The following is a 26,931-nucleotide window of genomic DNA, read 5'->3' on the forward strand; positions in this document are numbered from 1 at the left end:
GCCACAGATCCACTTCACTATTAACTCCTATAATGGAACTTGTATCTCCCCTGATCCTACTGCACGCCTTCTGGGTATAACCATTGATCACAACCTCAGCTTTGATGACCAGATCAATAATACTATTCAAACTATCAATAAAAAACTAGGCTCTCTGTATAGAAACAACCCCTTCCTTACACAACTGGCTAGAACTTCCATTGCCCAGGCTCATCTTACTTCTACCCTATTCTATGCTTCTGCCACTTATAACAATCTATCTAAGCACAATCTTACCAAGCTTGAATCTAGCTATAATAATATAGTCAGATTTGCTACTGGCTCTCCCTATAGAACCCACCACTGTCTCAACCTCAAACAACTCAAATGGTTAGAACTACAAAACCAACTACGATATAATCAACTTGTAATCACACAAAAAATTCTGTACCACCCTACTAATACTCCTATCCTCTCTAACCTGATCTCCCCATATAAAAATCTTACAACACTACGCTCAGCTAGCAAGTTACTAATTGCCAACATTAAATCTAATAACAAAGCTGGGGACTCGCTCTTTACCAATGTGGTGGGCAGAATCTGGAACAACCTTCCTACAACACTAACCTCTCTTTCATCTACTCCACTCTTTAAGAAACACCTCAAAGATCACCTAAAAATACATTGGCTATGTCCCTGCTCAATGCCTGACTAAATATTCTTATTCTCCTTTCTCTGCCCCTTATTCCCCTACCTCCTGGGCTACTGCCCCACCATAGTTCTAATTATTACAAGCTAACTCTTCTCTATATCTTCCAGCCTACTCTCTTCTCCCTCTTTGACTAAGTGAATGTCAATTTGCTTTTCTTGCCAATTTGCTTTTCTTGTCAAATATTGTATGAACTTGTGCTAATTGTACCTTATAACTCATGGCTTAATTGCTGTTTAAAACCTATACCAAGACTTTGTAACTTTGATCACTCAAATTGCTTGTACTCTCTTTACAATCATTTTGTGCTTCAAAATGTATTTTTAAGCTTGTTTTTTTTTATTCTAACTATTGTATGTAGTAATCTTATCGCACTTGGAGCTTTTCTCCCCAGGCCTCTACTGAAAAAGGATATGTATCCAGCTAGACTAGCCCGGTCAACAAATATAAAATAAATAAATATAATAAAATAAAAATTCTTGTTCAGCCTAGTTGGAGCGGCATAAGTATGTCTTACAATGCATTCCTCTGTGATGAAAATCTTAGGAAGTGTTGCTTGCCTTAAGGGCTTAGTGTTTAGGGCACCATTGAGTGGGGTTGCATGTGTGTTGGTGTTTTTTTTCTGAGTGTCTTTGGGCTTGCTAAGGCATAGACAGTCTAGGCAATTTTTGTTGTTTAGAAAGATTATTTTAAGTGCCTCAGTATACATTAGTGTATGTGTGCTGTGTGAGTTTGGGCATACCTCTCAACCTCGAAATATCAAAAATCTGGACAAAGCCCATGAAAAATGGGTAAAAAATCTGTGCGTTGATTGACATAACATTTGCATACATAATTATGTAGTCCCACCCACTCCAGTGGAATTGTGGGATACCAACTTTTAAATGCAAATTGAAGAATAGACAACCAAAATATGATCATGAAACACAAAATAAGAACAACAATAGTGTTTTATTTATATTTATATTTGAACTTGTGCAAAACTAAACTACAATATTCTCTTAGAAAAATAACACTGAACATTTGTACTTGTATAAAACTCAAACCTAAAATAAAGTTCTCTTATATAAAAATAAAATTTACTGTCTTGTAAAATTTGTATTAACTAGTCTACTTACTTACTGCTATTACACACACACACATATAAAACAAACAAACAAATTCTAAGTTAACAAGTACTACACTGGTGTAAAATTTAAACAAAAAAAATGAAATAAGAATAAGATTAACTTGTGTAAAATAAAACTTAAATAAATACAAAATTACAAATGGAATTTGTACCTGTTAACTTACTAACTAAAAACAAAGTAAACTCAGTCACAGGCTAGCTCACACAGACTTAAAATGAAATAAAAATAGCAACCAATTCAAATAAAATAACCAACCATTTTCTTTTTAAAATACTCAGTCACAGTCTCACAGATCATGGATTACTTCCTCTTGCTCTTCACCTTCTGCACTGATGGCCTCTGGCTGTGTCTCTGGGTCTGGTTGTGCTGCCTGGCCCTGGAGGGCATGTTCATAGGTTCATAGGTTGATACTAGGCTATCGGCCCTAGGGCCGATACAAGCCTGGCCATAACTATTCCCTGGATATTTCTTCCCACAATGTTTACTTCCGTGGACCCCTGTCTAGCAGGGCAACTGACATGATCCCCGGGGTGAATTTCCTATCTCTCATCCAATCGTCAAGGTTCCTTTTGAAGAGGGCCAAAGAGGCGCTCTGCTTGACATGTATCTATCTATCTATTCCAGAGTCTGGGGAATCTCTGGGTCAGGAACCTATCCCTCCAGCATGTTTTGTTCATTGTGATGTCAAGGTTTAGATCCATGGAGCATGTGGCTCTGAGGGATTAGGACTTCTTTAAGTGTAGCATGTCCAACAGCTCTGGGTTTGACATGGCCTTGTATGTTAAGCAGAGATCGCCTCTGAGTAGACGATATGTGGCAGAATATAGCTGGAGTTTTTTTAGACGGTCGGCATAGGGCATCTGCATTAGGCCTGTGATTCTTTTAGTGAGGTATTTCTGTGCCCTTTCTAGTTGTTGCAGATGTCTTGTGAGGTACATACCAAACGGGGCATTGTATTCTATAATGGGTCTAATGAGGGATGAGTACAGTGGGACAATGACCTCCTTTTTTCTGGATGTAAAGCCCTTAGTAATGAGGTGTGCCACATAGAAGGATTTCCTGACTGTTGTGGTGATGTAGTTATCGAAGGTGAGATCACTGTCCACCTGTGTCACTTTAGTGTACTGCCACCTATGTGGTAATTCACGAGTACATTTTTTTTTCCCAAAGTGGATAACTATACATTTCTTGGCATTGAGCTTGAGCCCATGGCTCTGGCACCAAGCATCTGTTTTCTATTGTACGTTAAGAGTTGCCTTTCTTGCTGCTTGTAGAATGTGTGGTGGAACTTCCACACAAAAGCAGTCAGTGTCCTCATTCATTTTGATTGCTAGCAGTGAGTTAAGTGTTTTGGCATGTAATGACTGCCTCAGTTCTGTTTTAACTTTTCTCACCATGCTGAATGCTCACTCAGGTTCACTATTCGAATGTGGCAAACAAAGCAGCATTAATATGAGCTGCTTAAATAGAGGTATTCGTTTTGCCTCAGGGCTTTGTAAGACTGTTGACCAGTACCTGAGGAAACATGCATCTGTTTCAGAGCCCGGGGCTGTGCTGTTGCTGTGGCAGCTTGAAGTTAACAACTTGGTATATGCCAAGCTCAGCCTTAAGTTAAGGACGCTGTTCCCATGACTTGCACAGTCCTACACGAGTTGCAATGTTCGTTACAACTTCAATGTCGATTTATTTTCAAAGAAGGGTTCAATACACTGTCAATATTTTGCAGTACGGCATCACCAACAGGCAAATGCTTTTTCATTTTCAGGAGGACTGCAACATAAACCGCTTTTACTTGTTTATAGAAGGTGTGCTCACTTACAGTACCAAATATGTCATCACTATTGTCATGCAGATGTTTTTCAACATCAGATCCAACATGAAGACATTGCTGTTGCAAAATATTATTGTCATCCTCAAAAAAAGAATTACTGGTGGTACTGATATCTAAAAATTCTACAGCAGCACGTGGCTTCAATAACCTGGTTGCATACTCCTGTAGAAGATGTGTGATATCACTGTACAGAGTTAAAAGTTGACTGCTTCTGGCCTGTAATTGCACATTGAACTTAAGAAGAGACTCTATAGCATACTTCAGAAAAAGAAATGCAAGTTTTACCTGATGACTATTCAGCTGTTCTGTTATGAGGTCTATTCCGTGTGTCTGGGGCTCATATGATTAGAACTATGATAAAAGTGCAATCCACAGGTCCAGTATTCGCTTTATAACTTTATGAAGACTCAGCCAATGAGTGGGGGTATGTTGGATAAGTACAAGTGGCTCAATGTCAACAAATAATGCAAATTTGTTTAGCTTCTGTTGCCTCTGTGCACTATGTGAAAAGTGATTATAAATGTCTGATATTAAAAGGTCTACTATATGGCACAGGCAACCCATACTGAAGAGATCAGGACTGACCGTCTTTAATCATGACAGTACAGAATTGTATTTACCAACCATGACTGCAGCATATTATTTGTTGGAATATTGAATCTGTGAAGAGTTTTTATAAGGCAGTTGTATCACCTGTACCTACCACACAATTGGGCATGTCTAAGAACCAAACAACATTTCCATAATTTGCCTGGTCAAACAAATCGAACCAGAATCACAAGGAGTTTATTATCCCCCATATCAGTGCCCCGATCTAAATAAATGCAATAAGGCTGCTTCTGACAAACTGCTGCTGCATCTTCCTGATATTTTGGACCCATTACATTACATGTAATGCATGCACACTTAGTTGCCCCACAGCTCACCTTCTTCAAAACTTCATGATCACGGAAGTGTTTTTTCATGTATTTCAGCAGATGATCTGCAGCATTAAAGTGTATGTTGTGCTCTGTCACCACTTATTGCTTTCTGAGCTATACTTGCTTATCGGGCTTGGGTGGGAAACATATCTGTCACTTTCCTTCCAGATGCCTGCTTTGCATTTGTCTTGTGCTTCTCTTGTCTCCATGTGCCTGTGCAGATCATTGCGTCCTCCATGGCTAATACTAATGTTGCAGTGACACGCTTTACATTAGAATGCATACCCTAGCCCAAGCTTGATCTCACTTAGCCAATCAAATGACATCTTCCAAGCTGCTTGGAATGAAGACAGTCTTCTTTTTTATCAACATGACCTGTTAAATAAGCACAGAAAAACCTCCTGTAAGCATGAAGACATTGATTATCTTGCAAATTATTTTACTACTACTACTAGTAACAAAATATATGACTGAGAGAACACCCAATACCTTTTCCATCTTTAGGTGTCTCTGCTTCTGATTGCTCTGCATGGGTGATGATTACTGAGTCCTCACTTGCACTGCTTGTGGTTGGTATTGCTACTGGTACAGCTGAAATGAAGACGATTCTTTTTTTCCTAGACCTGACCCTGACCTATTTGTAAAATGAAAGAAAAAACTACTTAACCCCTTCTAAGTATGACAGAAATTATGCTGAAAGCTAAATTATATTACTAACAGAGATATTTTTATTTATTTTGCATTTGTTGACCGGGATTGTCCGACTGAGCTGTAATTGCCCTTTTTCAGCAGAGGCAGGGGAGAAAAGCTCCACATTCATTACAATAAGATTAACCATTTAAAGAAATAGAAAATATTTACATTACAGATCAATAAACTTAGCTGTGTGTAACTAATTAATCTTAGTAATACAGTTTTAACAATTGTAAAAAAAGAAAAGAAATTCTCATGTAATTACTATTACTGTGTATTATGAGTAAAAGAGAGATAGATGAATATTTTAATAGAAGTATTAGAAGGTAAGTGTTCATGTTAAAAAGAAATGCCAGGTACAAGAGAGGTAAGAAGGCTTGGCCTTGGATATTACTGACAACAGGTCTTACCTTTTTCACCTTCAGCCATCTCTGCTTGCCCAGTAATGGGGATCACACTGGTTCTATGGGCCATTTTGCTGCTTGAGCCAAGTTGGGCTACAGGTGCAGCAGCAGCTGCAGCAGAACTTGGAAGTATTTTGTGAAGTCCTGTAAAATCAAACGTGCTATCATGCAGCAACCAGTCAGTGTAAGACAAACAAAGATGAAACAGTTTAGGTGAGCCAGCTGGCTTGGGACTATGGAGGTATGGTGATTAAATTAGGGAAAACTGATGCTTTTCGTGTCTTTACTCTTCAGTCAAATAAGTTCATTAAATAGACAGGGACAGGGTTTATGACAACCACAGCTTCAGTACTCAGTTACTCAACAAGCACAGCAATGAAGTACACACACACACCCTCCCCTAGTACAGCATTTGATTATTTTATATTTCATATCATGTGTACAGTGTTCTTCATAACTGAGAAAGGCAGCTGTATATGCTTGATAGGCACTGTGCAAAATATCATGGTGGGAGTGGGACACAAACAGACAACACAGAAACCTGAATTTGGCTTACAGAGAAGCACGGACAGCTAACATACAAACAAGGCATGTACCATATCATCACCATCTGTTCTACTTTAACTGTATAATGTCTACACAATACACATTACAGAAACTGGCCTATGTGATATAGGGTTAGTGCATGTACTTTATAAAAAACAGAACACAGTTATTCTACAGTGTGCATACAATCCAAAATTAAAATGAAAAATGTGACTTATGTGTATTAATTTCTGAACACACATATTATGGACTGCATGCATGCATCACTTCACTGCAGACATCCAGGACAACCTACCCAGTTAACAAAATAGAACACAGAAAGTAGCTAGTGAATGTTTAACTGCTGCTTATCAGATCTTTAGCAAACATGTACAATGTATAACATGTTTCCCAACTTCCCAAGCTAAGAGGTTTGTGTTGTGGTCACTTGTCAAACCTCAACATCTGTGAAAAAGCCTCTTCCGATATGCTGGCCTGTCACTTATGGGATCTGGACTGTAAACCTGTCACAAAGTTCTCTGTTGTGATTTAACATCATCATCCAATTTTAAGAAACAGAGTGCAGGAGGGAGCTAAGACTAATTGAAGCAGCCAGGACAGCACATGTCTTTTTACGACCCAGGCCAGGCCTGACATCATTCCCCACTCTCCATCTAGCCTGCCCTGCACACATAACTTTCAATTGCACAACACCACCGCAACAGCACAGATTAGAGGCTATCAGCTGGTGAGTTGCTTTCCAGAACAAAAACAAGTGCAGACAGCATATCTCTTAATCTGTTAGCACAACAGTCAGCACTCAACAGTTAGTGATACAGCCAAAAGTATAAGGGGTCTGGTCTCTGATGTGTTTGTGAGGCCAGAAGGCAAAGATATAGTTTAGTTTAATAAATATTGCCTTTATGAAGTTGGTACAATAACATGCTTTGCAGTACAATACATTTTCTGAAGCATATGAAGTCTGACTCTAAAAGCACCTGTCATTACTTTGCTTACTGACTTAGTGCAGTGACTGCAGTCCTCAATCTGCCAAGATATGTACATTTCACAAGACAAAGCACCTCTTTGGGCTGTTAGCTGTATACTTCTAGGACAGCAAGTCCTACACTTGGTAAAAGTGCACAATACATACACAAACTGACATTACACAGTATCATAACACAGGTGCAATATTATATTAGCAACCACAGCATACACATACTACATTGGATATATTAGGTGCTGAAATTCAATACATTCTGTACTGGTGCCCTGCCCTCCATCACAGTCCGGGATTAATATTTGATTTGCATTATAATTTTTTTATAATACAGCAAATTTCCAAGTCTGTATCATACATTTTACTTAGGAGAAAATTACACAAGTAATGTTATTTAGGTCTGCACAGAGTATAAAAAAATCCTTAATGTCATTACAAAAAGTTTTCAGTGAAATAATAAAAACCGTGAGAATATTTAAACCCCACAGGACACAGGATCCATAAATTACTCATTTCTGACTCACATTGCATTTTATCAAAATTATTCACAGCAGCTACAAAACACTGCAAACACCCTTCACGCAGCAAAACTAAAGGTAACACAATGGACCACTCCACAAACAAGAATCCACAATATTTTGTTTATTAGGACACAAGTGTTTCTTGTCAACCAAACTGCTTGTGTACATAAAGCATGTCTGCATAAAAAGTGATTTACAATTTGACACTTTGCATATAACTGTTATTGTAAATTTATTACTGCAGTCATGTAATAATCACATGTACATACAACAATGTCAGTGGCATGACAATGCATACTACCACACTTACTGTCCTGCCTTGCTCGACTGACCCAATCCGCCTTCCTTAGCTCCAGATCTTTATATAAGCTAGTTTTCTCTAGGTCTGCTATAAAATCTTTGCCAAGATTTCTTACCCAGGCAGCGTCGAACCCCTGCACTACTACTAGTAGTAATCTGTATTTGAGAATCATGCAGAGACAGTCACTCGCTTCATCTACACTAGAAACAGCCTTTGTTACATTTAGCATACTGTTGTCCTTCTCCAAGTGTATATAATTTATAAGTCCTATATTGCTAAACACAGTAAACACACGTGTTTTATGGTTTCAGAGACTCTGTTGTTCTGCATGTCTACTGCCTGCCTGCCATTAATACAATAAGCAAATAAAATAAATAAGCAGCACCCAGTGACCCACTCACTATGATGAATAAAAAATAAACAAGACTTGTTCTTGCTTTAATCTCAGGCACTTGAAAGATTTTTTCAGGCAAATCACATCTTAAATATCCCTTACAGTAGGCATAAAATCAAACAGCTTTAGCATCATCACATTTTCATAGCAACCACCAATAAACGCACAAAAAACTCCAGAATAAGAAAGAAGAGGTACTAATGTTGTAAGTGCACCTTTTTTAAAACAGCTTTGAAATTAACATGCTATGCTCATTCAAGCTTAGTGTCGCTTTCTCAATGCAAATCTAAACACTGTTGCAAAACACAAACAGCAAATCTGTTGAAAATATAATTACTTGATGACTGTTTCCCCTGATTATGAAGCATGACTCGAGCATCAAGTCTCATACGTCAATAATGACATACATAATTACGTCAGTTTTTACACTTCAAATCTTTCAGAAAATGTATGTTAAAACAAACCCTGTTACTCTAGCAACTCTCTCAGTTTAAAAAGTAAGACCAGTATTTAAAATATGTCCCTATTTTGGCCTTTTGCCCCAACCCAAATTTTATCAGGCTTTGTCCAGATTTCTTACTAAGAGGTTGAGAGGTATGCGCCCCAGTCCCCCACTGTTCCTCTACACCCAAACTCTGAACATATTGCCTTCTCAGTATTCCTTTCAACCTCCTACTCCAACACACACTTCTGTCGCAGCTCAGTTCCTCCATTTCCCTCTAGATAATTCTTGCAAATAATGCAAATACACAAATCATTGCTGAAGGATGTTGTTAAGTACCATGCTAACCTTTTAGAATGTAACCACCAGTATTTTTTAACTTTTCTTTTCTACAGCGGTTAGCATTGTTATTTTCATTTCTTCATCAATCTTCTCATTGTCATGCAGGATGAACATGAAAGTGGTTTATTTGCATCTGTGTCCTAGCCCAACTGACAAACACATTAAAAAAATAAATAACTATATAAATGAACATAGGATGATGTAGGTCACTAAACTAAACAGAAGATACAGAACTGGCACGGATAGGAGAAGGAGAACTAGGAAGAGTCAGTCAATTATCAATTCTGCCTTGCAGTTCATCTATTTTATTCACATAAAACTGTCACTAACAACAAATAATGTAAAAACGTTTAGTCACCCAGCCCTCAGAAATAGCTGGGAAATGCAACAAGGCCACCTTTATATTTTTGTAATGATTATGTATACAGTATAGCATAATGTGTCACTGTCAGCGCCTGCTGACAACGGATAGTACCTGTTCTGCCTCCACTGGATTATGGATACTTTGCCTTAGTTTGATCTCTTATACATTAGTAGCACATCTGTAATTTTGGCTGCATACATTTGTAGATCGTGAAAATAAAAGAAAAAACATTTTCTAAAAAAAAAAAAAAAAAAAACCTTCTTGAGCCAGTAATAATAATAATAATAAATTTACTTTTTTTACCTGCTGGTGGTGGAGGAGGAGACAGGGGAAGAAGCAGCAGTAGAAGAAATACATTTTTTCATGATGATCACTGCCGCACAAGTCCACTTATGTTGTGTCCTTAATCTTTAGTTGCACTTGCAGACAGTTCTTGTTTTGCTGCTCTGAGCCTCTGTAGTCTGACTGTGGCATTGCTGCTAGTGCCGGGGGAGTCCAGGGTTGGTTCAGGAACTTCAGGTGGATTCAGGGGTCTCCTACCGTCACACACACTTATTTTAAATAAAAAATTGCCTGCTGCTGCTAGACTAGTAGTACTAGTATCTATCTATTACTATGACCTCAGCACAGCTCAGAGTCCGTTTTTCCACTTCTCTTCCGTAACCATTACCCGTTCCCTCGGTTGTTCAACTAGTTCAAAGCTGTTCTGCGTGCATCTGTCCTGCCCACCCCTCTCTCTGATTATATCTATCCCAGATAGGCCAGTTGCAGCATGCTAGACTTGAGAGTGAGGACAAGACCAGCACATGCACTGCTAGTGTAAAATGCAAACAAACTGGTCTGGTCTCCGTCTCTCACTCACAGCACTCAGGCTGGCACGGCAGGCACACACCTAGATAACTAGCCTGCTGCACTCTGCAAAATAGATGATCTGCTCTGTTCTGGTCTGGTTAAATTAACACCATGCATGGCACCACAGACATGTCTTCATTTATATTTCATGTGTTTATTATCCATCCTGACTCAGGATGGATAATAAACATACAAATGAAGACGTGTCTGTGTGAAGACTGTGATTGCTGTTGAAAAATATATACTGTGTTGTCTCTGTTTTTACTGCTTGCTTACTTAGTGAGCTCTCAGCTCAGGAGTGGGACAAAGGAAGGGCTTGGTTGGTGCATGTTGCACTTGTATTTGTCTTTCCCTTAGAATTTCAGAAAACCTTTTACACTGGGCATTTTTATTTATTTAAAGTGTCAAAATAATGTAAATCCAGTGCAGTGCTTTAGCAAACACAATACTTATACCAACATCGATCATGGTCTGGTGAGGTGGGTCAAGTGTCACACTCACAGACACAGTGACAAGACACACTCTCTGCCTCTGTTCACACTATGTTTGGCTTTTTAAATAGTGAGATAATGATTGAGGCAACATGACAATTGACAGATAGTGAGTGAGTGACTGAGAGAAACAACATTGCTTGTTACTTGTTGTGTTACGTGGGAAGGAACTTGGAAGTATTTGGAACTCTTAGGAATGGAAAATGAAGTTAATTATACACAGTAAAACAGGAAGGAAAGGATTGTGTTATGTGTGGGAACTTGGAAGTACTTGGGAAGGGAATGGAAATTAAGTTAATTAACATCTCCCCAGAAGCCCAAACTAAACTACTGGGTGTCATAGTTGATAACCTGAACTTTGATGCACATATCAATCAAACTATCAAAACCATTAATAAAAAACTTGGCTCTCTTTACAGAATCAATCCATTCCTTACCCTACTTGCCAGAACTGCAATTGTCCTTTCCCATCTGCTATCAACTCTTCTCTACGTCTCACCTCTATTCTCCAACTTAAACAAAACAGATCTTAATAAACTGTCATCCTGCTATAACCACATTGCCAGATTTGCTACTGGCATAGCCTACCGGACACACCACTTTCACAACCTAAATTGCATAAGATGACTTGAACTGCCAAGCCTACTGCAGTTCAACCAGCTTATAGTCCTTTACCAACCAGAAAAAACACATGCACTAAAAAATATTATCAGCCCCTACACCAGCACGCAGCCACTGTGATCATCCACTAGACTCCTAGTTCAGACATACAAATCCAACTACTCAGCTGGGGACACTCTGTTTGGCAACTCTGTTGGAAAAATATGGAACAGACTCCCAGCTGACCTGACCCTAGAACCCTCACTAACTCAATTCAAAAACAAACTCAAGAAATACTTCAAAACTCATTGGTTATTTCCTTGCACTAACCCCGACTAGTGACCTCTCTATTTCTTAGGTGCCTTACCTTCAACTACTTCTAACTTTTTTTCTACCACTACATTTCAGGAATGGTCAATTGTATAACTGCTGCTCAGTGTGTCTTAAACCTGAATGTAAGGTTATGTATGTTTAACTTTGAAAATAATGTTATGCTTTGTAAAGTGATTATAATAAGTTAGTACTCTATGTGCTAAATGCTGGTATTGCTTATGACTGTAATCTGCTTGAAACTAGCATTTGCTAAATGTTCAATGTGTATTATTATGTTGGAGCTTTTCTCCCCAGGCCTCCACTGAAAATGGACATGTATCCAGTCGGACTATCCCGGTCAACAAATGTAAAATAATAAAATAAAATAAAATAAATTATACAACAGGAAGAAATGGGAGGATTCATCAGCTTCAGCCGAATTCTGACAGGCTTGCAGGCTGCTCATGAAGCTGATGTCACCACGCACACCACCACGCGATGACATCGGGTCTAAAAAAATTTTGGAAATTAAGGGGTGCCACTTGAGAATCATGGCACCCCATTATTTGAACCCAAAATCCAGAAATAACATAGTGATTCGGTACAGTTGAGAGGTATGAGTTGGGGTGTTATGTGCATGTTTTTGACAACCCAATGTGCGCTTGTATGCAACAGTTTACCCACCACTGTCTTTGTGCAAGTACACCTCTCACATACTATGTCTTTTTCTTTAAGGATTAAATGGCTCAGTAAGAAGCCGAGATCCCTGATAAAATTCTCCAAAGCTAGTTACGAAAATAAAATTGCCAAAGCTTCCAAAGACAACCACAAGACATTCAATAACTATGTCAAGAATCTAAATGGCAATGCTCAGATCTGCTCTGAGCTACAACAGAATGGCATTAAATATACTGATCCCAAGGATATTGGCAGTATCTTGGCAGATCGATTCAGTGCCAACTTCACCCCCCTCTCACCCCCTAAACGGCCCATCTCAATACCGGAAGATTGCCAAATTCTGGTAATAATGGGCATAGAGGTAAAAAACGCACTCTCCAAAGCTAAGAATACAGCATCCATGGGACCAGATGACATCGCGGGCTGTGTACTACATGAACTACAAAATTAACTGGCACCTCACCTAAGTGTCATGTTTAATCATAGCCTCACCTCAGGTTTCATGCCCACTGAGTGGCGCACAGCTACAGTTATCCGACTCCACAAGGGGGGATACATCTTGGATCCCGGGAACTACTGCCACATCAGTCTGATGAGCCTGATCTGCAAGGCCATGGAACGTATTATCATGGAGCTTATAAACAAAGACATTGGCAACCTTCAAACACTGGACCCCACCCAGTTTGGGTTCGTGAAGGGCCGATCATGTCTCCTGCACCTGATTGATGACTTTGAATCAGTCTCCAGAGCAGTGGACGAGGGTAAGGCGGTCCACATAGCCTATCTGGACTTCGCCAAGGCCTTTGACACCATCCCCCACTCTGGAATCACAGATAAACGTACTAAGCTGGGCATTAATCCCTACGTCACTTGATGGGTTGCCAACTGGCTCACTGACAGAACCCACACTATAAAAGTAGCCAACCCCAAATCCAGCTCCAGACAAGTGAAAAGTGGAGTACCTCAGGGTTCAGTCCTGGGACTGCTCTTGTTTGGCATCTACTTCTCTGAAGTACAGGCCAACACTAAGGGACTCTGGCTAACAAAGTTCGCAGATGACTGCAAGCTGGGAGCCATTATTGAATCCCCAAATGATGTGGATACTCTACAAAAGGGCCTTACAAAAACAGATGCTTGGTGCCAGAGCCATGGGCTCAAGCTCAATGTCAAGAAATGTATAGTTATCCCCTTTGGGAAAAAACATGTACCCGTGAATTACCACATAGGTGACAGTATACTAAACACCGAAAGTATGATAAGAGTCTTGGGGACACAGGTGGACAGTGGTCTCACCTTCGATAACCACATCACCACAACAATCATGAAATCACACCTCATCACTAAGGGCTTGTCATCCAGAAAAAAGGAGGTCATTGTCCCACTGTACTCATCCCTCATTAGACCCATTATAGAGTACAACACCCTGTTTGGTATGTACCTCTCAAGACATCTGCAACAACTGGAAAGGCCACAGAAATACCTCAATAAAGGAATCACAGGCCTAAAGCAGATGCCCTATGCTGGCCGCCTTAAAAAAATCCAGCTATACTCTGTCGCATATCATCTACTCAGAGGTGATCTCTGCTTAACATACAAGGCCATGTCAAACCCAGAGCTGTTGCACATGCTACACTTAAAGAAATCCCAATCCCTCAGAGCCACATGCTCCAGGGATCTAAACCTTGTCATCACAATAAACAAAACATGCTGGAGGGATAGGTTCCTGACCCAGAGACTCTCCATACTCTGAAATAGATTGCCCATACATGTCAAGCAGAGCGCCTCTTTGGCCCTCTTCAAAAGGAACCTTGACGATTGGATGGGAGAAAGGAAATTCACCCCGGGGATCACGTCAGTCGCCCTGCTAGGCAGGGGTCCAGGGAAGTAAATAGTGTGGGAAGAAATAGCCAGGGAATTGTTATGGCTAGGCTTGTAAAGGCCCTAGGGCTAATAGCCTAGTACCAACCTATGAACCTAAGTAAATGTGATTCATTTGCTGCATTGTCTCAAGATGTCCATATGCACCATGCTGGCTACATAGAAGTTAGGAAATTGAATATCTGTGCTGTCCCGTCATTTAATTGGTGAGCTACAAGGGCTACAAGGGGTGGTGTATTGGGGGTACAAGGCTGTTAAGGTTGCTTTGTTAGTCCAGACTAATAAGACTGCTTTATTTTGGACAGACTATGCTCAACAGTACTAAATTCTACTAATTTTAATGTTTACACAATACTGAATTCTACTAAATATATAGGTATGGCCACTTGATGCCTGACTAGATGCTCTAAGCTTGTCAGCATGAAAGGAATTTGCTCTATATTTACTGCTTTACAGGGTACTATTTTTGGGCCATTATATAGAAAAGATTTGCTTTCTAGTTGTTTGCTGCTATTCAGGACACTACTAACTGCTACCATGCAATGAGCAGCTCTACACAAACACTGTGAATTTATAGCAGCACAGAAAAAACATAAAACTAACCAATGAGCCCTCTGGCTAATAAAAGGCCTAGACTTTGAGCCCTTTTGTTTGCTTCTCAGCTCAGACAGACTAGGCAAACACCTTCTGCCACAAGGTGAATAAATCCAGTCCTCCTAATGTAAAAACAAAGAAGAAAGTTTTAACCCACAAGTGCATGCTGCCACAAACCAGCTAAACAACTAGCTGGAAATCACTTGTTGAAGGTGATTTCAAGGCAGTCTTACAGTGAGAAGAAGAACATTTTTTTTTTCACAAATATACAGTGAAATGCACAAGTAAAAGCAGAAATAGTAGTTATTATTCAAAATAACTCAAGCAAGTGTAATTTAGCAATCAAAAGTTTGACATCTCAAGTATATTGTCTAGTAAGATTGTAATGCACTCATAACTGTGATGGCTACAGTATCTTCTAAATTACTGTTGTGGATAGTTTGAGTTATAATCAGCACACAACAGAAAGTTAAGTTTTATTTCCCACTTTTAGAAAAGATAAATGTTGAATTTCGTGAGGTATCAGTTTTCTTTTGTGCTAAGTTTTATTCATTCTCTGTAGTGAATAACTTTGCACTATTTGATATGTCTGTGTTATGTTAGGGTAATGCATGATCCTTCAAGTTCTTTTTGGTACATTGATACTTCCAAATGAGACTTGTACATTTGTAGAACCCTTTCTTTTTTTCATTGTGACTTTAACTTTGAACAGTACACCTTGAATGCACTTTTCTTTGAAAGTATGTTGTGGCAGAATTATTGGATGAAGATGCTTTGGATTATTTTGTCATCCTGTCTTGGCTTTTAATATCTACTTTTTGTGCTGTACTTTACTGTAGTGTGATCATGGAGTTAGTATATATAGTTAGGGGAGGTTGGGGGGCACAGCCTCCCACATTGGGGGTTTGGGGGCATAGCCCTTCACCTACTTTTGGTTTTATATTGTTAACTTTCAGTGAAATGAGGTTCATCAGTATAAAAGCTAAGTAGGTGGGGGGCTATGCCCACCACACCCCACAAATATATACTAACTCAAGAATTACACTACATTGGGAAAAGGGCATATACGTTTTATTTGCCCAACAGTACTTATATTCACTGAAATGAGTTTTCACTGATTTTTTTGAGTGTGAATTGAAATTCAGTGAAATGAGTTTTCAGTAAATCAAAGTAGACCCATATATATATATATATATATATATATATATATATATATATATATATGTGTGTGTGTGTGTGTGTGTATACATATATATATATATATATATATATATATATATATATATATATATAATATTTAAAAGTTCCTTTGTTGTATTTGGTGTTTGGCTCTTTTTTAGGTGCATTATTATTCAATATACTTTATGCTGATGGCTGCGTACATATTTGTGTTGTCTTCCTATTGTTGTACAGCTTTGACAGTGTATGTGCTTATGTAAAATTTGCTTTATTGTATTTGGTGCTTGGTTATTTTTAGATGCATTATTATTCACTGTATTTTGTGGTGGTGACTAAGCCATTGATCATATTTATGGCCCTTTAAGTATAGAGTTGTACATTTTATTTTCTCTTTATTTACTTAGTGCATATTTTTCTGCTGCTACTCTGTGGATTCTGATCAACATTTCAAGTAATAAATAAAAAGTGCTGATACGTATGTATCTAATAGAGGTGTGTTGAAATTCCTTTTCATTTGCACTAAACATTACACTTTGGTCATCCTCCCTCCTTTCCCTGAAAACAGTTGAGCATTTTTCAAGATACTATTAGTTATAGATTACAGGTAATAATGTGTCAGTGTGTTTGAAAATATTAGAATCTTGTGTTATTGTGTCTGTCAAGCTAATGTGGGTATTTTCTTGCATTTTTGTATAGTCATGTGACTGGAACACGTTCCTGGAACCATCCTGTGAGTGGTACCCCCAGTATGCCATTCTCCTCTGAGGGAACTGGTGAGGAGTTCAGCAGGCATATCTCAGAACCCAAGAGCTGAGTAAGGAAAAGAGACAAGATCATCTATGGTATTTTACCTGAATCATATGAAATCTCTTATTGGCAAAAGCAGATAAACTGATCACATGCAATGTCAAATATAATTTTTTTAAAGGAGCCCAATAAGTATTCAAAAATGTCTACTGCCTTTTTTAACATTTCTTTATATTCCGTAATGTTACAAGTGTAAGGGATTTTTTGTGCAATATGCAGTGTCTTATTTCTGAAGTCTCATTCCTGTACAAACTTGTTTGTATTATTTAGAATTTTATTGGCTCCTCTCTATTGTCATGGCCAGCTTGCATCAGAGTGGGTGCAAGTCCTTTAAACACTTTTTTTAAATCAGTATTACTGTGCAGCAGCAACTGTTTAAGGAAAACTTGATGGACAGCTGGATTTGCTTGGACCTGAGCATTCTTGAGAAAGCCATCCTACCAAGGATCCTCTTCAGGGGACACTTGCCCAATGTAGCTAAAGAGAATTGGGTTGCACCTTGCTCTGCCTGCCCCATTTTGGTCTTTGTCCACATATCTGGGATCTTGGCAAGTTTGTTAGTGTAAAGTTGTAATGGTTGTGGAGCAGTATGTAATTTGTAGTGTATAAGACTACCATTCTGTAAAAGACACCTTAGTTACACAGTGTTATTACAAATGAAACTTTAAACAGAGAGGGATTAATGAGGCTGTAAAACAATGTAAATAATGGTTATTTTGTGCTTTATATTGAAGCTATATGGGAAGTCTGATGGTATAATAAACCACTGTAACACACTCCTTGCTGGCAGTGTATTACCCATCTGTTAATGCTTTAGACAGAATGCACATAATTGTGATTTTTTTAAACTGTAAAGCTTTGTTGCATCATTTTATGAGGGTGCAAATTTCTAGCATATATTGTTCAGCCTGTTGTAGAATGTAAAATAAATGTAATTGTTTTTAAGCACTATGTGCTAAATGCAGTGACTGGAAGTTTTATATATTTAAATAAAAAGAACAATGTGACATTACGAAACAGTGGTATTATTGTACACATTCAATATTACCCTGCATAAATTAAGGAAAGTATTTTTTGTCTGTTGTTTGAATGCAATATTTGAAATGTATGGTAACATAAGTTAGTAGATTTACTTAATATTGGTTTAATAATTGCCAGTGCAGTAGACTATCTTAAACTCACTCTCTGTATATGGTGTCTGCATGTGTATGCATTTTTATATACTGAGTGCTTAGAAAGAGCACTCACCGTATCATTCTTACCTATATGGTAATAGTGTTATCTGATCCTGTCCTTTAATGCTCTATCTGTTTTACCAATGTAGAACGTTTTGAAAATCATGCAGTGAGCCAGGTAAACAACGTGAAGAGTGCTACATGTGGCCTGAATATTAAACTTATATGTTTTATTTTGATCAGGGTGATGAAAAATCGCACTACTATCTATATATTTACAGGTCTGACTATGTCGGCATGCTTCAGTGCACCCACTGCGTACAGTACACTGTTCCTGTTTGGGGTAACATAACCATCTTTTAAGGGAACACATGTTCTTATAGACAAATGATGGTTTAACATCCACTATATCTGTAATTTCACTATCATTTGTTAACACTGCCCAATTTTTCTCTATAACCTCTTTATAACATTTGACATCACTAGAGTAGGATAAACATACTCTCAACCTACAGTTATTATTAACCTCATTCTCAACTTTCTTCTCATATTTCTCTCCAAAGTATGGTCTAGCTCTAGTGTCTCTCAACTTAACTACTTTGTCAATATTCTCAGAGATCTCATCATGTTTATATCTCCTTGAGACCAATGCATCCTTTAATAAGTCTGTCTGTATGTTAAAATCAGACTCTCTTAACACTTAGTCTAGATGCCCTATAAGTCTGACTCCTAATAACACTCCTAAAGACATGGGGTGGGTGCATGCTTTCTTTATATAGGAGATGATTGCAGTGGCAGGGTTTCCTTTATAGTTCAGTGTGGATATAACCATTGGTGTCACAGATTACCCTCACATCTAAAAAATCAACAAAGGTGGTAGAAATGTTATGTGAGAACTTCAAATAAGTAGTAGTCTCAGTGTAATTGATAAAGTCATGCAAAGTAGACATCGGACCATCCCAAATGAGGAAAAGATCATCCACGAATCTACGATAAAAGACAACCTGAGCTCTAAAGGGCCCATCACACACAAAGCTTTGTTCCCAAATGCTCATCACGACATTGGTGTAGCTATTGGCGCACGAAGTGCCCATAGCTATGCCATGTCGCTGCCTGTAGAGCCTTTGTAGTGAAGGCCATCATTTTAGCTCTTGGTCTTTTCTAAATAGCCTGTTGCTATTTTGTGGGTATTTATTGAAAGGTGATAGGTGATTATTTTTTCATCATTTCCAGGTTTTTATGACATGGGATCTACAGAGTATGTCTTCAACATGAACAGCATGAAGAGTTGTGTTAGATTAAGGAAGGTTGGCTGTGAGGTTATTGATAAATAATAGGAATAGGGGAGACAGAAACTGAACAGTGAGGTACACCTAAGTCAAAGGTGCTTTTGTTGTACAGTGAAATAGGTAAGACTGTAAATGTTCCCTTGAGCAGGTAACTATTTTACCATGTAGAGGGCCGTCAGTGAAGTACAGAATCTTTGTTCGATCCACAAGGAGTGATTCACTTCATTCAGTGATGAGCTGTTTGCGCTGATTCATGTTTCAGTAGATGTTGATATGCATGTTCTTAGCTTTCACTGGCTTAGTACTGTGCATGTGTTGAAAGGATATCTCCTCATGTTGTTTGCTAGCTGATTGTGTACAAGTTTTGTCAAGAATTTTGAACAGAGTACAGCGATTAGATGTAGGACAAACATTGTCAGGTATGGAGGCATTGTCACATTGGAGGCGGTATACAAACAGTATGCTTGAATTTTAGAGAGACGGTTCATGTAGTTAGAGATTGAAAATGTGGGTGACTGGTTTCACTTACAGTAGGGCTCCTAGTTTCAGAAGTTTATGATGCAATATGGATTGTGGGTTACAATTTATATAATTTTTTATGAGTTTATATAAACGTATATTTCCTGATGCTGACCATATGATTTACATATTTTAAAGCTGGCTTATACAAAATTGCCTAAACATTGTCATTTTATTTTCAGCTTGACATGTACCACATTATCAACTGTGATTATGTAGTACAAATAAAATAAAATAAATGTGCTAATTGATTGCTGACTGCAGTGTTTTTTGCATATAGCCCAGGTAATGGCTAAAAATTGTTTTCAAGCCAACACACTGTGCACAGTTAATGACAGACAGTGCATAAATAAAGGTCAGAGGGTTCATGTCTGACCATTTCTTTGTTCGAAAGGGGACAGGATGTTTCTATCCTGTAATGGAGCTCAGCATATCCACTGTGTCAAATTTTGGAGGGAGACTCTTCAGCGGCCTAGATTCTTGTCGCCACAGTTTGCTTGTAGAGTGGATGCCTTTTGGTACTTCATTTTTCTGGTAACCCCATTAACAGTCTCCTTGATAGTGACACTCCTTTGGATGGTTGCATTCCAAGTGGGTAGCTGTAATTTGTCACTTCTCAAAGGACTGCCTTCCTGTGGGCAGAGTTGCATACTCTCTCTCTCTCTCTCTCTATGTTAGTAATTACTTCCTGTTTGTGGCATCCATGATGAAGAAGCAGAAGCCTGTAGAAGCAGGGTCACTTCCTCATCTCTTTGAACTTTAGGCAGCTGCAACATTCACAGTCTTATCTGTCTGCCCATGCATGAGACTGCTTTAGAGAAAAGTGGGGTGATGATGTGCCAGTGTGAATCTAGTCATTGTGCGCTAATGAATCAAGTCCCAGACCCCCCCCCCATCATTAGGCTCTAGGGAGATGGACTACTTCTACCAGTCTCAATGTGAAATTTTTCATCCATCAGACGAACCTGCCAAATGACACTGATGCTTCAGTGGAAGGCAGGTGAACCCACCTGTCTCCTTTTTAGTGGAGGGAAATTGGAGCATCAGTGAAAAAAAGACCATGTAAACCTGATTGATTTGAGTAGTTTTTTCTAAATGTTTAGGCTCTGGAAAAGGAAAGCCTCCTGTTCTGCTCCGAAAAAATAGTTTGATGTTGTATGCAAATAAGCAGGGTGCCACACAGCTGTAGCCTCTGTGCAAGCATATAACAGTTGACCATAGCCCGCATATTTCTAACTGTGGCTCATGTCCTAGGGTAAGTGAAAGTGCTGATGGACTCCCTCAGTCACTCCTGCAGCCATTTCTGGACATGATGATAAGAAAACTTGACACACACGTGCACGCGTGTGCACACACAGACACACACACACACCAACTGAAAAATGGTATAATGAGGCACGCAGTCAAATAAGAAATATCATAGTGTGTGTGTTTGGGCTGCTGAAGTTATGGATCTGGTACCTAGATACATCTGAGGGAGCCCTGCAGTACAATCCCTGTACATGTGCTGAAATATTCACTGTCTGTGTCATGCTCCACAGCATTATCCTGAGAAAACAGCTTCAGCAGGAACTGCAAAGGGAAGGGCCACATATCCCACCACCACTGGCAAGGTCACTACAGCCACATGCTGGTGAGGAGTCAGAGGAGGAACCAACAGCTGCTGTGGGTGTAGGCAGACATAAATGTGCACAATATGGCCTTGCACGGGCCAAGAGGAAACTGATAGCATACACACACTCATCACCTAAGGGGCTAAAATCTTCATCCTGTGGACATACATGCAGTAACATTGATGCCAGGCAACACTCACACCCTTTACTCACCCATGTAGTGGCTGTGTACTGCTAGCATCACACAGAGTCAGCCCTGAACTAAAACTTTTACAACTGCTGGGTTTCCAAGGTAAGTGTTGAACCTTGAATAGAAAAATAAATGTCTAAGAATACAAATGAATGACATATCCTTGTATACTGTTACTTAGTAATGTAAGTAAGTGTAAGGTGGGTGATTTTTACAGCAACGACATCAAGATGTGACAGTAGTGACTAATGTGAATACATGTGTCCTCTATCAAGTAATAGGCTTTGCATCTAAAATGTACAGATTTTCAATGAATGCCCACATTTTGGCCTCATATGTTGGTAATGAAAAATCATTAAAGAGTGAAGTTAGAAAATAATGACACATATTTCAAGTTTCATACTTCATATCCCCAGAGCAAACATAAAAATAATAATGCAAAACCTGTTATTGCATCAGTTGTCTAAGTCTGTAAGACCACAATGTTTAAAAACTCTTCCCAATTTTTAGGACTTTGGTCCAGCTTTGTTGGTCTAACTCTTTAGAAGGGATGTACACATTACAAAAACCTGTAAGAAAGCAGTACAATTTGAAAAACAGCATCACAAAAACAGATATACTAAGCACTAAGTCAGCCATGCATCCTGAGCATCAGGCAAAAGACTTCTGTATCCCTGAATTCAAAAGATAGAAAACAAGGATATGGCACAGTTATCACTTGCACAGGGTGTTGTGTGTGCGTGTATGGGGAGTCAGGAGGCCTAGGCTGACACAAGTGCATCTGAGCAAGAAAGAAAAACAGGCAGACATTTGGATAAAGTCTCAAATGAACACTGAGACAGAATGAGATTTTACCCTCATGACTGACCCATTTAAATATTATGTGTGTGTGTGTGTGTGTGTGTGTGTGTGTGTGTGTGTGTGTGTGTGTGTGTGTGTGTATGTATGGGCACTTCAGGTGAAATTGGTATGTGAGTCTCTGCAAGAACACAGCCAAGCACTGTGATAGCTCTACATCCATGTATGTCAGACAGGTGTGAGCCATGCATGGTAGAGATGATAGTTCATCGCCATCGTCCCCAGCCCTGAGAACTGGCTCTGCCAGGGGGTGCACTGGCATGTCCATGCCCACGGTCAAATGCACTGCTGTTATCTGAATGTGACTGATGTCTGCTGGATGAGCTCTCCTCATGAGTATGCCCAGGACCACGACCCGATGGCCTGCCACATCTGGGTGTGGTCACCTCAATCACTGACAGAGCAGTGGAAGTAGTGCCACTGCAGGAGAATGATCAGGTGCAGACACATCAGCTAACAGAAGATGTGGCTGACCTATTCCCATGTGGATGCCGTTCCCCTCCCAGCAGATGTTCCATCACAGTCACCACCCGTTGTAATGTGTCATTCATCCATTGAATTGACAACACAGTGGAGGTAGTCACAGATGTCAGCCTGTGCCACATCTACAACCCTAAGCATTTTCTCAGAGGCAGTATTGGAATATACCCGAGCCTCCATGATGGCCCTAAACATGCATCAAGTGGCACAGAAAGATGTATCTAGATCAGGTGGAGAATGGACAACAGGAACCCGAACAACAATCCTGCGTGGCATCTTGCCCACACTTTGGCTATGGCCAGAGTCAACAGGCACTGAACCCGCAGTAACCACACTACCCTGATCAGGTGTCTCACCCTCCACTCATCCAATATCTGAGGGATGACTGGAATGAGTTTGTGGAGGCCTACTGGTTGTGTCCGATGGAATTACACGGGATGGCTGAATGTCAACCTCAGTGTCAGATTCAACCTCTGCAGCCTCTCAACTGTGCTTGTGTTTGGCCTACATCATCAGAGTCTGCCAATTCTGTGACATCAGGTAGTAAGAATCCTATACTTGCAGTGTAAGGATATAAGTAACAAACACAGGAAAGAAATTAATAGCTACACTACCACAATTTAATATATGCTAACAAACTAACACTGGTGCCACTGTCACAGATAGTACAGCAATACACACACAGTTCTGACACCCCTTCACGCATATGGATAAATTAATATTTTTGTGATTTTATCTATGCAAACAGTCAAGGATTTCTTGCAGGTACAGCCACCTCAGTTTAGCAGAAATTGGCCAACAAAGAATTGGTCCTTTCCAGTATCAGACAGGCCACAGAGAGGCAGATACAGACGCCCAAGAGGCAGATCTCAACCCCAAGGCTCAAACAGACGACGACAGTGGGGCACCTCAACCCCAAAAGGTGGTGAGGACAAGTCTCAACCTTACAGGAAACAGTCACAATGACTTTCTCCTTTGTACACCAAGCATGTCCCTTTTGGAAGCCCCCCTTAGGGGGAAAACTAGCACTTTTTTCTCAAAACTGGCAAACAATCACCCAAGACAAATGGGTCCTGAATATTGTGTCTCAAGGTTACAGATTCCACTTTCATACTTTACCAAGGCTAAAAGGAATGCCAGACCTGCCACAAAATCAATGGGCAGAGGCACAAAAACAAATTTCAGCCCTCATGGGCATGAGAGCTATTCAAAAAGTACCACAACAGGAACAAGGACAAGGATTTTACTCAAGACTCTTCCTGGTCCCCAGAAAGGACAAGGCCTGGGGGCCCATACTAGACCTTTCAATTCTGAATACTTACCTGGATATTCCGAAATTCAAAATGTTGACATTACAGCAGCTTCTACCCATGCTGGGCAAGAAGGCTTGGCTTGTCACTCTGGACCTCAAAGAGGCATATCTGCATGTCCCTATCAGACAAAATTGCAGAAGATACCTCAGATTCAAAGCTGGTACAATGCACTACCAATGCTCTGCACTGCCCTTTGGCTTATCTACTGTGCCCAGGGTCTTCACAAAGTGCCTGGCACCAGTAATTGCATTTTGCAGACAAAAAGGAATTCAAATATATCCATACCTGGATGACTGCCTCATTCAAGCAGAGACAAAGGACATTCTTCTAAAGCATCTGGCGTTTGTAAAACGGTTGCTAATTTCTCTAGGGTACACAGTAAACAAAAAGAAGTCAAAACTAGTGCCCTCGCAACAGATTATATTCCTGGGTGCCAGTTTAAATACAACGGCCCAGATGGCTTACCTCACGCCAGACAAACAAGTTCAACTAACTCAATATTTTCAATTGCTGGCAAGAAAGTCCCATCTCCCTGCAAGAAAAATTCTGCAGGCCCTGGGATTCATGCCATCCTGCATACTACTAATACCATATGCCAGACTGCATATGAGGAAATTACACTGGTACCTGAAAAGTGTTTGGACTCAACACTCTCACAGTTTAGAAGCAGTAATACCAATGATTTCCTGCCTACAACAGGAGTTTTGATGGTGGGCGCAGGCATGTCACCTAAACAAGGATCAGCCTTTTACCCAACCCACAGCCAGGCAAACTCTAACAACAGATGCTTCGGATTACGCCTGGGGAGCACACATGGCAGGAAAATGCATTCAGGGCAAGTGGACCACAGACCAGATGCATCTTCACATCAATCAAAAAGAGATGTTGGCTGTTCAAAATGCCCTAACAGCTTTCAAGGACCTTCTACATCCAGGACAATTACTACTAAAGACAGACAACACCACAGTAATGTGGTACATAAACAAACAAGGGGGCACTCATTCATATTCCCTATGCAGGCAAGCCATGACCTTGTGGAACACAGCTCTAATGTATCAAGTTCACCTGCAAGCACAATTCCTGCCAGGAAAGAAAAATACTCTGGCAGACGATCTAAGCAGAAATATCATGGACCCTCACGAATGGAAATTGAATCCACAAATCTTAAGCATGGTAATGCAAAAGTGGGGATGCCCAGACATAGATCTTTTTGCCTCCCCACTGAATTGCCAACTACAAAAATTCTGCACAAGGTCTTATCACAAACAAGCATGGAAAGTGGATGCTCTTCTGTTCAGCTATGCCTTCCCGCCACTGCCTCTCCTTTCAAAGGTACTCCTAAAAGCCAGACAAGAAAAACCAGAGATGATCCTGATTGCTCCAGACTGGCCACACCAGCACTGGTACCCTATCTTAAGGAACTTGGCTCAAGGCCCGCCATGGATTTTGCCTCAAATCCCACACCTTCTGACTCAACAAAACAATCAGATCCTGCACGGTCAGCTCAAAACCCTAAACCTGGCTGCATGGCAGATACATTAGTCAAACAGACAACACCTCTCTCTAAAGCTGTTATGGATGTCATTTTGGAGGCCAGGAGGCCTAGCACCAGGAAAACTTACTCAGAAAAATGAAAGAGATTCTGCGCCTGGAACCAGGCTCAAAGCCTTGACCCTCTTGTTCCAAACATTCCTCAGATTTTACAATACTTAACTGAGATGCTGGACAGAGGCCTATCCTTCTCATCAATTAAGATCCACGCCTCTGCCATTTCAGCACATTACAACACAGAGCCTCCTTTATTCTCTCATCCCTTGCTAAAGCAGTACCTCAGAGGGGCTAAAAACATAAGACCGCCCCGGAGAGCACCAACACCAACTTGGGACCTCAATTTCATTTTGGAAAAACTGACCCTACTACCTTTTGAGCCAGCCAATACAGCCAATCTAAAATTTTTATCATGGAAAACAGTTCTGCTCCTGGCAGTAACTTCAGCACAAAGAGTCTCAGAGTTACAGGCATTAATGGCAGTGGAACCTTTTATAATTTTTCATCAGGACAGGGTATCTTTAAGGACAAACCCTACCTTTATGCCAAAGGTGGTATCTAGTGTGGCTCTTAACCAAACCATCCATTTGCCAACTTTTTATCCAAACCCCCAGAATAAAGGGGAGAAACTTCTGCATTATTTGGACATACACAGGCAGCTACACTTGTACTTGGACAAAACAAAGGCTTTCAGGAAGACTGAGCAACTGTTTGTAGCATATGCTGCAGGATCACAGGGCAAGGCTATCTCAAAGCAGACTATATCCAAATGGATAGGACACTGTATTCGGTACTGCTACAGACAGCATGGAAAATCAGTCCCAAATAACATTAGGCCACATTCCACCAGGGCAACAGCCACTTCAACAGCCTTTCTCAGAGGAGTACCTACCAAGGAAATTTTGGAGGCTGCAACTTGGAGTTCAGTGCACACCTTTACCAAGCATTACCACCTGCCTCTTTACTCTAAATCCAGAGCAGGATATGCCACTGCAGTTCT

At 40.0% G+C, this 26,931-nt stretch overlaps 1 protein-coding gene across 2 annotated transcripts in view; it reads left to right on the forward strand.

Annotated features, from left to right (window-relative positions):
• STXBP4 (syntaxin binding protein 4) overlaps window positions 1-20,077 on the forward strand; it is a 1,994,403-nt gene extending 1,974,326 nt beyond the window's left edge. For both annotated transcript variants that reach the window (XM_044090468.1, XM_044090469.1), the window contains exon 18: window positions 16,836-20,077. In XM_044090468.1, coding sequence (XP_043946403.1) covers window positions 16,836-16,953 — 118 coding nt within the window. In that variant the 3' untranslated portion in view covers window positions 16,954-20,077. The remainder of the gene's footprint in view (window positions 1-16,835) is intronic.
• The last annotated feature ends 6,854 nt before the right edge of the window (window positions 20,078-26,931 follow it).

This window comes from Protopterus annectens, chromosome 12.part0 (assembly GCF_019279795.1).
Source record: "Protopterus annectens isolate FY-2018-M chromosome 12.part0, PAN1.0, whole genome shotgun sequence".
NCBI classification, from domain to species: Eukaryota; Metazoa; Chordata; order Ceratodontiformes; family Protopteridae; genus Protopterus; species Protopterus annectens.